We start from the raw sequence: 15,080 nt of genomic DNA, 5'->3' as shown, positions 1-15,080 counted from the left end.
GAAACAGGTGAAACTAATAAGTAACTATGGAAACAAACTGTCACACACTGACTATGGGCTGCATCTCAAAAATTAGGCAGCTGACTTGTTGCCTCGCTACCTTATAGGCAACAACTCTGCAGGCAGCGTTTGCACAAGAAAGTACCTCACAAAACTGATTTTGGGCAGACTTCTGAGGCAGGGTAACGATTTAATGATCTACAGCAAGACAGAGAGAGCTTTGGTGAGAACTAAACAAATATTTAATTACTACAGTAGTAATTTCTCGATAGAAATGACATTAGAAGTGGAAAACGTTGGTCAAAAACATACATTTACACACAAATTGGTCAGCAACCACAACTTTCAAACACCATCTTTATTTTTCTTGATCAACTGTCTGTCACTGAATAGAACGCAGGGATATCAAAAGCAGTGACGGATACATTTTCTGCTTCCTTCAAAAATGTATCAGATGAAGGTATCTCAGTAGACAGGAATTTAAGCTATTGGATTCTGATGTGCCTTGATGCCTTCACCTTGGAATGAGTCATCCAAAGGCAGCATGTTCAAGTTTTTGGATGCACCCTAAGGCCAACTTACAATGACAGGGAACAGGAACAGAACCAACCCAAACCAAAACACAATGATATGTATGTGACAGTAAGTGGAAACTTAATTTGTTCCCCCAGGTCAGATATTCATTTTATCAATATATTTAAACAGTGAAGGGGGGAGAAGAACAGCAAAACAAATAAGACTCTTTACAGCATTCAATCTTTGTTTTTTTTTTTTGTTTTTTTTTTACAACTTAATTTATTTAGAGACTTTCGGTTTAAAATGTAAACACATATTTTATATTGAACTTTTACTTTGAATTTCATTCTAATAAATTTACTTTTTATCTTAATCCACCATGTATATTACTGTAACTGTTTTTTTCTCTCGTGTCTATATCTGAAAATTGTAATGTAGATTTTGCCTTTAAATAAAGCATCGCTACAAAATATGTTACGTTGCATTTACTTTATATGCTAGCATGCTAGTCAATGTGAAAAGTAGAAGGCTCCTCAATCACGTGAAGTCCTTAGGTCGCAGAGGTCGTTCAATTGCGCATGCGCATAAAATCTCTAAAGCACGAGGTGGTGTCAAGGGTAAGAACATCTCTATCTTTCATCTCTGCAATAATACATTTGTGAAAGTTGTTACGTACTTGTATTTATTAAATTTACACTTAAGTTGTCTTACCTAACATGTATAACAAGGGGAAGGCTATACTTACATAGAAAACTTGCCCTGTCGATTAATCTAGCAGGCCACGTGTAAACCGCTCTGCGTCATTCTCAGAATCAACACTGACATTATTTTTATATTCATGACACTGGGTTTTGTAGTTAGTTTAGGGAATATCAGTTCAGTTCACTTTTATTGAAAAGGAAAGCATTATCAGCATGTATTCAAGGACTGAAACCAACTTTTTGCACACCTGCTGATGCACGAAGAAAAAAAAAAACACGTTTTACTAGCCAGGAAATTGTTTTTGCTAAAACAGGCAGTTCTGACACCAACCTTTTAGATACTAGTTAAAATTCGCAATTTTCAGGTACAGAAATGTAATAAAGTGATCAAAATTTAATGTAAAATAACACTGCATTGTCATATGTCGTTTAAATTAAACCTACAGTTAACCGGTATACAAGTTACAATAGGCAAGTCAAGAGCAGTGAGTGAGGGTTTTTGTTGGAAATGTTACTTTTGTTGTTTGAGTAACATTAAATACGTGAATAGTTGTCACTTCAAGAGCAGTACTGATGCTTTGTCCTTATATTCACTAAAGCCATAACTGACAATACTATGAGAAGTGAGGAAAAAAAAGCTTAATTCAATATTCGCGCGCTGTGTGAGACGCGGGGATCTTGGCGCGCTTTGGATGTTTGCGCACAGATAACTTTCCACATAGCGAGTAATGCGAATTCTTGCACTTAAATATCTTAAACTTTAGCAACGTTGCAGCACTGGCCTGTCAACTGTCCCGAGCCTAGTTCATGTTCTCAGTCACAACATTGCATGCCTTGAATAATACCCTGTCATTCAAGACACACACAAACTCATAATACTGAGTGACTAATAGTGTATATTATTTTACCTCACAGTGAAACCAAGGGAAGAATGAATCGATCTTTCACTCAGACTTTGGTGAGACCCAATCTCCCTTTGAGGAGACCTGCGACTGGGCCGAGTTCACTTAGTCCTAGAGGACCAGCACCAGCAATTCAGGACCTCGCTCAAGAAAATCTTCTAGCGAGTGATGTTCTAGATGGTATTGGTTAAATGTTTTTTTAAAGCATTTTGTCATTGACTCTTGGAAAAAAACAATCTTGATCATTTTCTGTTTCCACTTCTTTAGATTCTAAAAGTGATGCTGTCAGAAAGGAGAATGCAATTTCTGCAAAAAACAATGTATGTGATAATGACTCTATATATGATTAAATGTTTCTTTTCAAGATTTTTTTTTTTTTTTTTTAAGTAAAACACTATTCTTAATATGCTAACATTGGTTGTTTAGCTATGTAGATATATTTGTAATTTTTTCCTCTTGAGACTTTAACCAGAGATCAGACAGCTTTGATCATTTTCTGCAGTAGTATCAATATTTAAAGCGTTTAACTTTTCCACAGTTTGGAGATTTCTTGTCTCCCCCACAGGCAGCAGGGTCCATGCTGGGCCCACTGGTAAAGTTGTGCAATTACTGCAGTCACCAGGGTAGGTTACTTTGCTTGATTTCAGTCAGTGTTCAACTTGTTCGCTCTTATTTGTTTGGTATAACTAGCATTTTAAAAGAACAACAACTCTGAAATCTGATGGATGAGTCATAGTTAAAGACATGATAAAATAGGCAACATTACCAAATACATTTTTTTTTTTTTTTGGACACTCTATACAAACATACATGTGCGGATCACTTGTGAAGGAAAATTACTTAAAGGGTTAGTTGACCCAAAAATGAAAATTCTGTCAGTAATTAATTACTCATGTTGTTCCAACCCCAAATAAATATATTTTTTTATGAAATCTGAGAGCTGTCTCACTCCTTCATAGGCTGCTAGGTAATTGCATCTGTGGACCCAGAAAAGTTAGTAACGACATTGTTAAAATAGTCCAAGTGACTACTGTGGCTCAGCCTTAAGTTTATCAAGTGACGAGAATACTTTTTGTGCGAAAACCCCCCCAAAAATAACAACTTTATTCCACTATAAATTTTATTCCATGTGTGCCTCTGAGTGAGTTCTCAAGAGCGCCACGACGCATGTGCGAGAACCATCTGCATCATCTTCTCAGTTCTCGCGCATGCGTCATGGCGCTCTCTTTTTGCGCACAAAAAGTATTCTCATTGCTTGATTAAACTTAAGGTTGAGCCACTGTAGTCACTTGGACCATTTTAACTATGTCTTTACTAACTTTTCTGGGATGGCAGATATCGATTACCTAACAGCCTATGAAGGAGTGAGCCAGCTCTCAGATTTCATAAAAAACTTGTTTTGTTCTGAAGATGAACGAAAGTCTTACGGGGTTGGAACAACATGAGGGTGAGTAATTACTGACAGAATTTTAATTTTTGGTGAACTAACCCTTTAAAATATTTTTCATATTTGTTCCAAATTTAGTTGATGCTTAAAACAAGAAATATCTGTCAGTGGGTTAAGAAAAAAAAAAAACTTGTTTACCTCATTAACAGATTTTTTTTCTTGTTTAAAATATAAACACTTCATTTTGATAAATTACTCAGAAAACAATACTTAATATCATTTTAGGATTTTTAAGATATTTGTAATGGAAACCAAGACAGATATATTAAGAAGTTTTTAGTTTTTTTGTAGTCTGCATGTAAAACAACGTCTGTTTCTATTGGCCACTGTAGGTAAGCCATCTACCATATTGCAAATGTCAAAGCCGGTTTGTGACCATTCGAGAGCAGGTTGACTGAGCACTAAAAACATTAAGTATCATAGTAAAAACTTGTAATATTGAGTTAATACATATAAAACACAAACCAACACATTCTCACCTGTGAAGGGTTATACCATTTCTTCGTAAATTTAATTTTAGGCGGTTTCATAACCAGAATCTGAATGTTGTGGCATAATTGATTCTTGATGTGAGTGGCGCTATGCTGACCATTTCAAGATGGCGTATACATATTTATGTTCCTGCCCATTGATGGTGTGTTGCAAGTTGCAACATGTCTTGGTTGGCTTTGATCAGCAGAATGAGTTGGTCATTTACTAGTGATATTTCTTGTACCCTATTTAGGAAACTTCAGGTGCACTCGTTGTAAAAAAACATGCTACTGTTCTGTAGCTTGTCAGAGTCAGGATTGGAAAGCTCATCGACATGTCTGCAAACCTAGCGTTCCAGAAGCTACCAGGTACTAGATGTTCTCTGGATATCAGTGTTTGCGTGTTGTTTTGGAAGCACAATGTGAATGTCCTTTTTTCATATGTGTATGTTCGTTTTTTTTTTTTTTTTAGTGAGAAAATTAAGGAACCCACAGCCATGCCATCTGGAAATGGACTTGGTGGCCTTCAAGCTAAGGTACTCAGAGGTTGCTATAGGTACTCACACTTGCAGTAGTTAGTTATTCCATCTAATTTCTTTAGAAAATTATCTTCTTTTACAGGAGATCTGTGTTGACCTAAAACCAAAGGGAATGTATCGATGTGATTTGCGCAAGAACAATGTTTCCAAAGGAGATGAGATACAGGTACTTTTCATTAGGCCTATATTGCTTTCTCTATAGACTCTCTGCCTCACAGAGCATCTTTTTTTCAGGGTACAGTGATTGACCTGAGGAACCCTGGGATGTTTTCCATCCACCTACAGTCAATCGAGATGATGGAGTCCCTGAAAAACATCACTGCGGAGCTCCAGAAGGCCTATACCACTTCATTTGCTCCTGAATACAAGCCTGAAATTGGGGAGCTCTGTGCTGTTAAATTTTCACTTGATCGGGTGAGGCAAATAATTACATTTTAATTTAATTCGTCAGAGAACCAGAGTGATTAGAATTTCTGTGAAATATGCATTGCTGTCTTAAATCAGTGCAGTGCGTAACAGGTCAAGTTTGTTTCATCCTAAAGCGTTGACTTGTGAGTGGTGTTGTGCTCAGTTTGGTCTTTTTCATGCTGATTTAGAACTGGTATCGAGCTGAGGTTCAGTCAGTTGATGTGGCCCACAAAACTGCTAGTGTAATTTACATCGACTTTGGGAATGAGGAGAATGTTACACTTGACAACATAAGGCCTCTCTCTGACACTATCGATGCTGCACCACCATTTGTGAGTTACATCTCCATTACATAATAATAATATTATTAATTATACTATTAATTCCATATTTTTAGTATTATTGTTGTTGATTCCATATATGTATGAATGTGAGTGTATATGTATATTAGGGCTGGGAGAAAAATCGATTCTCCTGACTATCGCAATTTATTTTGTTTACGATTTTAATTGTTAGATTTTTTATTTTTATTATTCCAGAATCGTTATTAATTCAAATGAAATTGCTTTTATTTTATTGCTTTTTGTCCTTGCTTATAGATGAGGTTGACAGAAGTTAGCCACTTTTGTTCCAACAGAGGATGAAATGTGTCGTTATCTAAGAGTGTAAAGTGTTGTAATGTCCCAAGTGGATGCGCATCGTGTGTAAGCCCGTTTATAGTTCCAAATGGGGGTTCACATTAAACCATATAGATTCTTGGGTGAATTTTGGTGATCTCAGCATGAGAGAGAAGGAATGGGGGAAGAGGGAAAGGGATGTAGATTAGGATGATTCTGAGGTGAGACTTGCGTCTCGAATGGTGCACGAGTGAGTTCAAATGTTAATTTCCTTTGTTCTCTCAGAGTTGCCCTGTCTTCCAGTTTTTCCAGTCTTACACGTGAAAGCTATGTGAGACTGAATGCACTAAAAAGCCCTTGCACTACTCATTTGCTGAGAGAGAGATAGACAATAGAGCTGCATGATTAATCTTTAAAAGACTGTGATCTCAATTCAAACACCCACGCGATCTTTCAATTCGTCTGTCTATTAAACCTTTGACAATCATATCGCAACATTCAAATCTGTGTTGCCGCTGACCCAGAGAGAGTTGTCATGAACACTGTCTACGGTAGCGATCAAAATAGAGTAAATCAGCTTTTGATCGAAACTTGGCTCTTTAAATAACGCATTTTTCGATTACGTTGTAGTGGTGACACGTGACTGTTAATTTCATTTGTTATTGAATCATTTATTCAAGAGAATGTAGTACTGTATGATGCTTCTGAAAAAAAAAAAAAATCAAAGATATGAATTGTTTTTGTAAATATGACTCATCTTATACATGTACAGTCTGTATAAGTGTATTATTTAGCTTTTCCCCACTCTCTAGTGTAAAATAAAAAAAATCGCAATGCATTGCAATATCGAAATCGCAATACTTGTAGAATCGCACATTTCGTATAGGCACCCAAGTATCGTGATAGTATCGAATCAGAAGATAGGTGTATCGTCCCAGCCCTATTACATATACAGTACATATATTGTAACTGCCAAATAAAAAGTATATTAAAATGTTTGCAATATTCCTGATGTTTCTTAATTTGATATCTCTGTCAAGCCACAGTGAAAATACTGCTCAGCTCATGTTAAATTACTTATGGTTCCAGCAGTAGTCATTATCTCATGCTTTTTCCAAAGCTGCTTTGTTGTTTTCACAGGCGTTGCAGTGTTGCGTTGCTGGGGTAAAGCCTGTGACAGGAAGTTGGACAGGCGAATGCACTATTGCTGTTAGGCAGATGATTACTGGAAAGAGCCTCACTTTCACAGTGTTGGACATCATGAATGATGGAGCTCTGCTTGCTGTAGATGTTCCTCTTAGCATGCTTGGTAGGGCATACGTGGTTCTTTGGAGAGCTTTATTTGAAATGAGCAAGATGTTCAACAAGATGTAAATTTTTTTTTTTTTGCTACAGGTAAATACATGAGCACTTTTCTGATAGACCAAGGCTATGCTATAAAGGAGGATGTTGCTGTCAAACCACAGACTGAACAGAACATCAGTGAGTTGCTGACTCATCTGTTTTTTCATCTTCTATAAATGATTCAGTAAAATGAAAATTGAGTTTTTCACCCTGATCTATTTGCGTCTTTTCTTTAGATTCATTGCTGAAGGCATCCTTTGAAAACTTCAAGCGCTTGTCTGGAGGAAAGAATGAGAACTCTGAAGCCAGGCCTCCAGATCCGTTGACTCAAGGAGTGGGTGACGCATTCACTGCAGTGGTCACCCACATCCAGTCTCCCTCAGAGATCCTCTGTCAGAAGCTTGAAAATGCCAGTGAGCTTTCTGCAACTTGATTTTAAAACACAATTTTACCTCAATTTGTTTTATTTCATGGTATTTTTTTATTACATGACCATTGGTGCATACACTACTGTTCAAGGTGTTGGTGTGGTTTTTTTATTTTATTATTTTTTTTATTTTATTTTTTATGTTCTCCAAAACTGCATTTATTTGGTCAAAAACACAGTAAAACAGTATTGTTGAATATTATTACAATTTAAAATATCTTTTACTCGGATCTTCAGTGTCACATGATCCTTCAGAAATTATTTTAATATGCTTATTTGGTGCTCAAGAAACATTTCATATTACAGTATCAAAAACGATTGTGGTGCTTAATATTTTTGTTGAAACTTTAAAAAAAATTCAGGATTCTTTAAATAGTTTGAGTTTGGTGAATGTCTTACTGTCTCTTTTGATAAATTTAATGCATCCTTGGTGAATAAACTCTTAATGATCCCAAACTCTTGAATGGTAGTGTACTATATATATATATATATATATATATATATATATATATATATATATATATATATATAATATATATATTTTTTTTTTTTGCTTTGTTCCTGCAATGTGTTAGCATTCTCTGTTGTAAATTTCTTACTTTTTTACAAAATATATACTGCACTTTCAGTATGTTGATTGTATGATGTAATCTTAATGTTTTCAGGTATAATCCAACAGTTGCAGGTGGATTTAAGAGAGCACTGCTCAAACACTCTGGCCAATGAGATCTTCAGACCTGCGCCAGGAACTGTCTGCTGCTCACTGTTCTCTGGTCAGACTTGTTTTTTGTTGTTTTTTTCATGTAAAAATGTTTAAAGTGCTCCTTCCCATCGGTGAATGGAACTGGGGGCCGTTGAATTGTAAAAATGCACCTTAAAAGTGGTATCTTCTGATGCCATCTCCTCATGCATTACAGAGGACAACCAGTGGTATAGAGCTAAAGTTCTGGCCTATTCCTCTGAGGATTGCGTATGTGTCGGATACATAGACTTTGGAAACTCTGAGGAAGTTGAGTTAACTCGCCTACGACCAATCAACAAGGATCTGTTGGCTTTACCAACACAAGCAATCCCCTGTTCTCTGGCAGGTATAGTGCAATGATTCATTCACTGAGCATCTGTAATTGGCTCAGCATAAATTGATTTGCATGCATGACACAGTCAGAGATTTTCAGCAAGATTGATTTCTTGATTAACATGTTCATATTGCTCCAGGTATAAAGTCTCCAACAGATGACTGGTCAGAGGAGGCCATTTTGATGGTGAAACGTCTGGTCTGCAACCGCTTCATTCGGGTTGAGATTCTGGGTAAGAAGGACGGGAGGGCTCTGGTGTCCATGATCGATGAGACTAGTGACCCTCAGACCAATGTCGCTGAGTTGTTGGTTAACATGGGTTATGCTGCCATTGAAAGTTTGGAGACAAAGAATGAACCAGCTCAGGCATCCTTCCCTGAAATGCCATGTAAGTACAGAACCTTATTTTATTTGAGCCATTTCTGATCTTTTTCAAAAGTATAATGTAGATCAATATCTTTTACTTTTACCCTAGCCCTCAGTCTGCCTGTTGAGAAAATGGAGTGGACTTGTGCTGAACTTCCCTTCGATGGCCAAAAGGTGGAGCTGGTGATAAGTACTTTGAAGAGCCTGGACGAATTCTACTGTTACAACTACAGTAGCGGTGCGACTGTCCGCCAGTGTTGTTCTTTCTACACTGTTTGACTCATCATGTTTGTAATTATTTTATTTCTGTTTGGCAGATTCACACATCCTGACGGAGCTGTCCTATGAGCTCAAAAGCCATTGTGAATTGGGCAGAGCTCCCTTTTCACCAACTGTGGGAGAACCATGTTGTGCTCTCTTCACAGGTGATCCTGACTCGTCCAAACACCATGGTTACTGTAACACTTATAATTAAAGTAAACAGAATGTTTTTTTTTTTTTCATATTCAAACAATTTTATTTACAAGCAGAGTTGACAACTGACATTTAAGATGCTAGATAAACACTAATGTTAAGTTTGGGGTCGATAAGATTGTTTTATTGATTTGGAATTATGAAGAAGAATCATTTGCTTGCCAAGGCTGCATTTATCAAAATACAGTAAAAACTAAAAATATTGTGAAATATAAGCATTTAAAAATACCATTTGTATTTGAATATTTTTAAAATGCAATTTATTTGATTCCTTCAGTATCACATGATCTACCAGAAATCATTCTAATATGCTGATTTGGTGCTCAAGAAACATTTCAATGTTAAAAACAGCTGATGTATTTTTTTTTTTTTTTTTTTTTTCAGGGTTCTTTGATTTTTAGAAAGTTAAAGCAGACATCTTGTGTAACAATGTTAAAGTCTTTAACTGTCATTTTTGATCAATTTAATTCATCCTTGCTTGAATAAAAGGATTAATAAACTTTTAAATGGTAATGTACAGGTGCATTTTTCAATGTTTTTGCTTCCTGTTTGCAGGAGATTCCCAGTGGTACAGAGCCATGGTATTAGAAGTGTGTGGAGAGGGTAAGACTAGAGTTTATTTTGTGGACTATGGGAACTCCTGTGAGGTGGAGGCAGCACATCTGAAGGCCATCACCCAGAGTCTGCTCAAGCTGCCTTTCCAAGCGATCCGCTGCTGGCTTGCAGGTATTTTTTTAGGGGGTTTGAATGTGTGTGTGACTACAAATGAGTTGAAATTTGTTTCGTTGTGAGTGCATTGTACATATGGCCAACAATAACTGTGTGCAGGAGTCGAACCAGCGGAGGGTCAGTGGAGTAAAGAGGCAATGCATAAGTTTCAGGCTCTTTGTGCCAGTCAGCCATTGAGTGGCAGAGTGCTGTCCATTACTGAGAAGGGTTATGGGGTGGAGCTAGAGAGCGCTGGACAAAGCATTGCTGCTGTGCTAATTTCTGAGCACCTGGCTAGATCTTGTGGACAGGTGAAACAGCCTCCACTGCAGCCAACTAAACCCTCCAATCAGATTGAGGATATGCCCACTCTAAAACCCATTGATCAGAATCCACCTGTTGAAGAGCCTTTGAAACTGAACAACAATGGAGCTGCCAATGCCCCAGACGTTTCAACAGCATTAAGTAAGTTAGCATAACTGATGTTAAAACCATTTAAATATGGCTTTATAGTTTTGTAATTGCTAGTACTAGTAATGTGCAGGTGTTTTTTTGTTGTTTGTTTTGTTTTGTTTTGTTCTTGTGCATGGTTAAATGATGTTCACTGTCATTTAGGTGACTCTTTTCCTTTGAATTGGAAGACGTTGGAGCTGCCTTGCAGTGACACGTTCCAACCAAGGGTGGCAGCAGTGATCAGCCCTAGTCTCTTTTACATAATGAATCCTGGACGAGGTGTGCACTCGTAGCATTTAAAGCATAAAGTCTAGCTAGAGCAACTATTATTATTATTATTATTATTAGAGATGCACCGATTGATCGGCTGGTGACTGGAATTGGTCGATTTTCACGTGATCAGCCATGACATATGCCGATTTTATGCCAGTCAAATGCACTCGGGCGCCGCATGATTAACCTTTTGAGCGGTACGGTCTCATATATGGGATTTTTATTTCTGTTCCCCTGAGAGCACGGTGCCACATTTAGAATGTTCAGTGACGTCGCATAACTGCCAGATTCAAACTGTGCTTTCGCACGTTGGCTGGCGCTGAGCCAGAGTCGGACGCGTTCAGCGCTGTCATATATCACAACTAAGCAGTGTTTTCAACCTCATGTTTATTTTAGGTTTCAGATATTTAAATGCACATAAGCACGAGTAAAACAATACATTTGGAGTTTGTAAAATACACACTGATGTCTGTGGAAGCAGCAATAACAATCTATTAAAATATAATTTGTCGTGTTGTTCATATCAGACAAACATAGTGGAAGTAACAATAAAGTTTACTCTATTCTTCTCAGTTCACCGGCCACTTTCTTGCATTTATTTCGGGAGAAACTGATGAATTCACATGCTGTAAATCCGACTGACAGGACAACATTGTGGCGCCCATCTCATGTTATAGATCAAGATTATTTATAAAGGTTTTTAAACGACCAAACACACTCACTTACACGTATTTGAGAATCGGAATATCAGATAGGCCAGTTGATGACATGGTAAGCAAGTTTGTGAATATTTTGAATAAAAAAGGAAAAGCGAAATAAGAGACACATCTGTCATACAGTATTATTGTGGGTGCGGTGTATCGCGTGACGTGTCGCCATGGAAACATTAAAAGGAACGTTTGCCTTAAACTCACTCTGGGGGTGGGGGTGTCAGTTAGAATATTTTAAACTTGTGCGTGAAAGGGTTAAAGAAAAGATCGAAAATAAATATTTGTGTGTGCTGTAAAGTGGTCAGAAAAAAATTAAATCGGTATCGGCAGGTCAAACTCAATGAGAAATCGGAATCGGCCTAGAAAATTGTAATTGGTGCATCTCTAATTATTATGGTTATATTATAACCATGGTTATACCATTATAACCATGGTTATACCATTCGAATGATACTTCTTTACATAAGCTGATTTTGTTTTCCTCCTAGTGAATGTAGACAGTCTGAAGGCCATTATGACTGATGTTGCGAAGTACTGCAGCAAACAGCCAATCCCCAATCAGTGCCACCCTTTACCAGGAGCTGCCTGCTGCGCACAGTTCTCAGGTCAGTTTGACCTTCACCCCCGTGGCTTATCTGGGTGGGATAAATAGATGGAATCACATGTGCAGTGTTAAACTATATGGTGAATTTTTGCAAATCAGCAGCACTATTATTTTATAATATACACTACCTTTCAAAAGTTTGGTGTCTTTTTATTTCTATTTAGCAAGGATTCTATTTCAAATAAATATAGTTCTTTTAAACTTCGCTTTTTTTAAAGAAATCTGAAGAAATGCATCACGGTTACTGCAAAATACAGTAAGCAGCACAATGTTTTCAACTTTGATAATAACAAGATATGTTTCTTGAGCACCGAATCAGGGTATTAGAATGATTTCTGAAGACTGGATTTATAGCAGCTTTGCCAGCACGGGAATAAATTACTTTTTAAAATGTATTAAGAAAAGTTATTTTAAACTGTCATAATACTAGCTAAGCCAGTGATTCCAGGTCCATCTAACCTGTAGTGGAAAACTACAGCTGTAAAAGTGTGTGTGCAACAAACCCCTTTATAAGTGATTTAAAGTGTTTTTTCAAAACCTCACATATTCTGTCATAATGTTATTTTTATGAGAGAGTTGTTGCTGTCGTGGTTGAGCTACTGTTATCTCCTTGATGTGTAAATCAGTCAAACTTTATTCAGGTGACAAAAACTGGTACAGAGCTGTTGTGTTGGAGGTGACGACCAAGCATGCACATGTAATTTACGCCGATTATGGGAACATGGAGACAGTCCCTGTCTCCAGTATCCTTCCCATCACCAAAGAACTTCTCCAGCATCCATTTCAGATCGTCAGGTGTGGACTGGCAGGTAAGACTTTCACTCGTCTGAATATGCACAAATCATTGCTGATTTTAAAACCCTTGTAAGGCTGGGAGTTTTTAAATCCTTACTGATTATGAAATCTGGTTGCATAACACACAAGGTGACTCTTTACAAATTTTCTTCTTTCAAATCTCAAACATGCACAATCGTGGCCCATCACACAATTCAAGATATTAAGATGATCTCATTTTTTTCATTCACCGCAGTCTCCTTGTAGACTTGTCTCTCATTAGCTATTGTGAAAGTACTGACGTAATCATAGTCATAATCTTCCTGATTTAAAATCCTATTTAAATGTTTGTTATCATCGGGACGATCCTGATGTGTCTGCGAGCAGATTGAGAGGTTTAAGATTATATCTGAAAAACGTCTCACAACAACACACACTTTACCGGTTAATCTGTGCCAAATATCAGAACCGACCAAGGTCCTGGACAAGTTTTTTTTCTCTGATTGTTGGGAGGGATAAATTGGCCTAAAACTCTTGTTGTCTGAGCCTGGGTTAAGTCACAGAATAGATTTAGATTTCTTCTTTTAACAATGTCGAGCCATTATTGTGGGACTTTTTTTTTTTTTTTTTTTGCACAGGTAAAGAGCACTTTCCTACAGTGTGGCCCACTGAAGTTTTGGAACTCTTTGGGATTCAGTTGAGTGGGGGCGTCCTGGCAAATCTGCAGGGCTTTGATGGGACCTCCAACCTGCTAACCCTTACCCAGCAGTCAGGTCAAGCTGACAGAGATATTAATTCCATCATCCTTGGAGCTCTGCAGAAAGGACAGAGTAAGGCTAACTCAAAGCTGCCTTCCATTGTCAATGAGGAGAAAAAGGATCTAGATAAGAGGCAGACACAAACTGTCAGCTCAAACAAGGCTGCAGATCAAACTCAATCTGCAGGTATGGAGAAACATGACCTGAAAGATCAAGCCCCGCCTTTAAGTGCCAGCTACAGACTTGAGGAACCAGGTGAGGAATTAAACATTGGGTAGAATTCATGTTGGCAAGACTTAGTGTTAATGTAGGTGTTTACTGGGCTTGCGCAAGAATTTGTCCAGGATATGTAGCAATGAAATTCTGGTGCACAGGTGCTGTTCCACCTGGTGTTCTCAGCTGTAACTCAAAGGTGTTATTTAAAAGGAGCCTTGTCATCATATCCAGGGAAACAGTTGTCAAACATTTATTATGTCTGATTTCAGAAAACATGCCCAAGACTATGGCTACAGTGGAATGCTCTGAGCCACAAGACATTACAAGCTCAAAGGGCAGCAGTGGTGGGTATTGGTGTTTCTGAGACTCATAACTTGCAAAGGATTGTAAAAATATTGACATTACTATCACTAAATGCCAATTCACACTGCACTAATAGATTCTGAGACACTTTTGTTGGATCAGTGCGTTACCTGTCGGCCTCTGGTGTTGGTCGGCACCTGTTTGTCGTGTCGTGGAATGTCTGAGTAGTGACATACTGTAATTCTGCCGATTATCCATGTTGGTCTTGTCCGTCAGTGCATTGTGAATTGGTCTCGACAGTCAGATATTCTGAGTAGTTTAGCCTAGTGCACGCACAATTGCTGATTTCTGTTTAAGGAGCAACCTGTCTGTTTTATGAGCTTTAAAATATAAATGTACTAATTAACTAAACTAAACAAATGTTTTTGAAATTTCTTTCTTTCTAGCTCCCCAATCATGCTGTTGTCTTGAGCTGAAGCAAAAGGTTCGGAAAGCTGCAAACACAAGTCATGAATATAATTTTTTGAAAGCTAATGCATAGTTTGCACATACATATGGCTCATTCTATGGATTTAATTATGTTTCCCTCTTCAGATTGACCATATTGAGAAATTGATTCTGCTCCTCGTCAAACAAGTTGATGGAACCAAATAGTAACTCAAGACCTTCATTGTCAAGTAGCTTTTATCTTTAGAGAAGTATGAATATTTTATTTTTGTTTTATTGAACTAATATTGTTTTATTATAGCCTATATAATGTTTGTGATTTTATTTCTTGAGCCAAGAGAGAATGTAACTATTAATCGTGAATAATGCAGCATTGCCATTCAGTTTTCCAGTTCCACATGGTCAGTTTTTTGTTTGTTGTTTGTTTTTCTATGGCCAGTTTTGTTCCTTATGTGTGCCAGTTTGATTAAAAAAGTACTTAAGTTTGTTTGGAGCCGTTTGGTTTTTCTTTTTCTTTATAGAGTACCAACTGTGTATTTAATTGGTT

The 15,080-nt window shown here is 37.4% G+C and overlaps 1 protein-coding gene across 7 annotated transcripts; it reads left to right on the top strand.

Annotated features, from left to right (window-relative positions):
• Window positions 1-131: 131 nt before the first annotated feature.
• tdrd1 (tudor domain containing 1) lies at window positions 132-15,025 on the top strand. Of its 7 annotated transcripts, none has more exons than XM_084434209.1 (27): window positions 132-223; window positions 455-632; window positions 2,133-2,299; window positions 2,387-2,439; window positions 2,658-2,742; window positions 4,291-4,405; window positions 4,509-4,572; window positions 4,658-4,741; window positions 4,810-4,989; window positions 5,172-5,315; window positions 6,741-6,909; window positions 6,996-7,082; window positions 7,181-7,357; window positions 8,037-8,144; window positions 8,289-8,459; window positions 8,587-8,835; window positions 8,923-9,051; window positions 9,131-9,238; window positions 9,843-10,013; window positions 10,116-10,460; window positions 10,611-10,727; window positions 11,920-12,036; window positions 12,677-12,844; window positions 13,448-13,822; window positions 14,053-14,127; window positions 14,533-14,570; window positions 14,681-15,025. In XM_084434209.1, the coding sequence occupies exons 3-27, from the start codon at window positions 2,149-2,151 to the stop codon at window positions 14,738-14,740; spliced, it is 3,540 nt and encodes a 1,179-aa protein (XP_084290335.1). In that variant the 5' UTR covers window positions 132-223; window positions 455-632; window positions 2,133-2,148; the 3' UTR covers window positions 14,741-15,025. The 7 variants fall into 7 exon arrangements, with proteins under 7 accessions (XP_084290335.1, XP_084290330.1, XP_084290336.1 ...); XM_084434204.1 differs by having other exon boundaries at window positions 455-642; XM_084434210.1 differs by having other exon boundaries at window positions 394-632.
• The last annotated feature ends 55 nt before the right edge of the window (window positions 15,026-15,080 follow it).

The sequence above is a fragment of the Rutilus rutilus genome (genome assembly GCF_951802725.1).
Source record: "Rutilus rutilus genome assembly, chromosome: 16".
In the NCBI taxonomy this organism is placed as follows: Eukaryota; Metazoa; Chordata; class Actinopteri; order Cypriniformes; family Leuciscidae; genus Rutilus; species Rutilus rutilus.
This window is presented reverse-complemented; position numbering and strand designations above follow the sequence as displayed.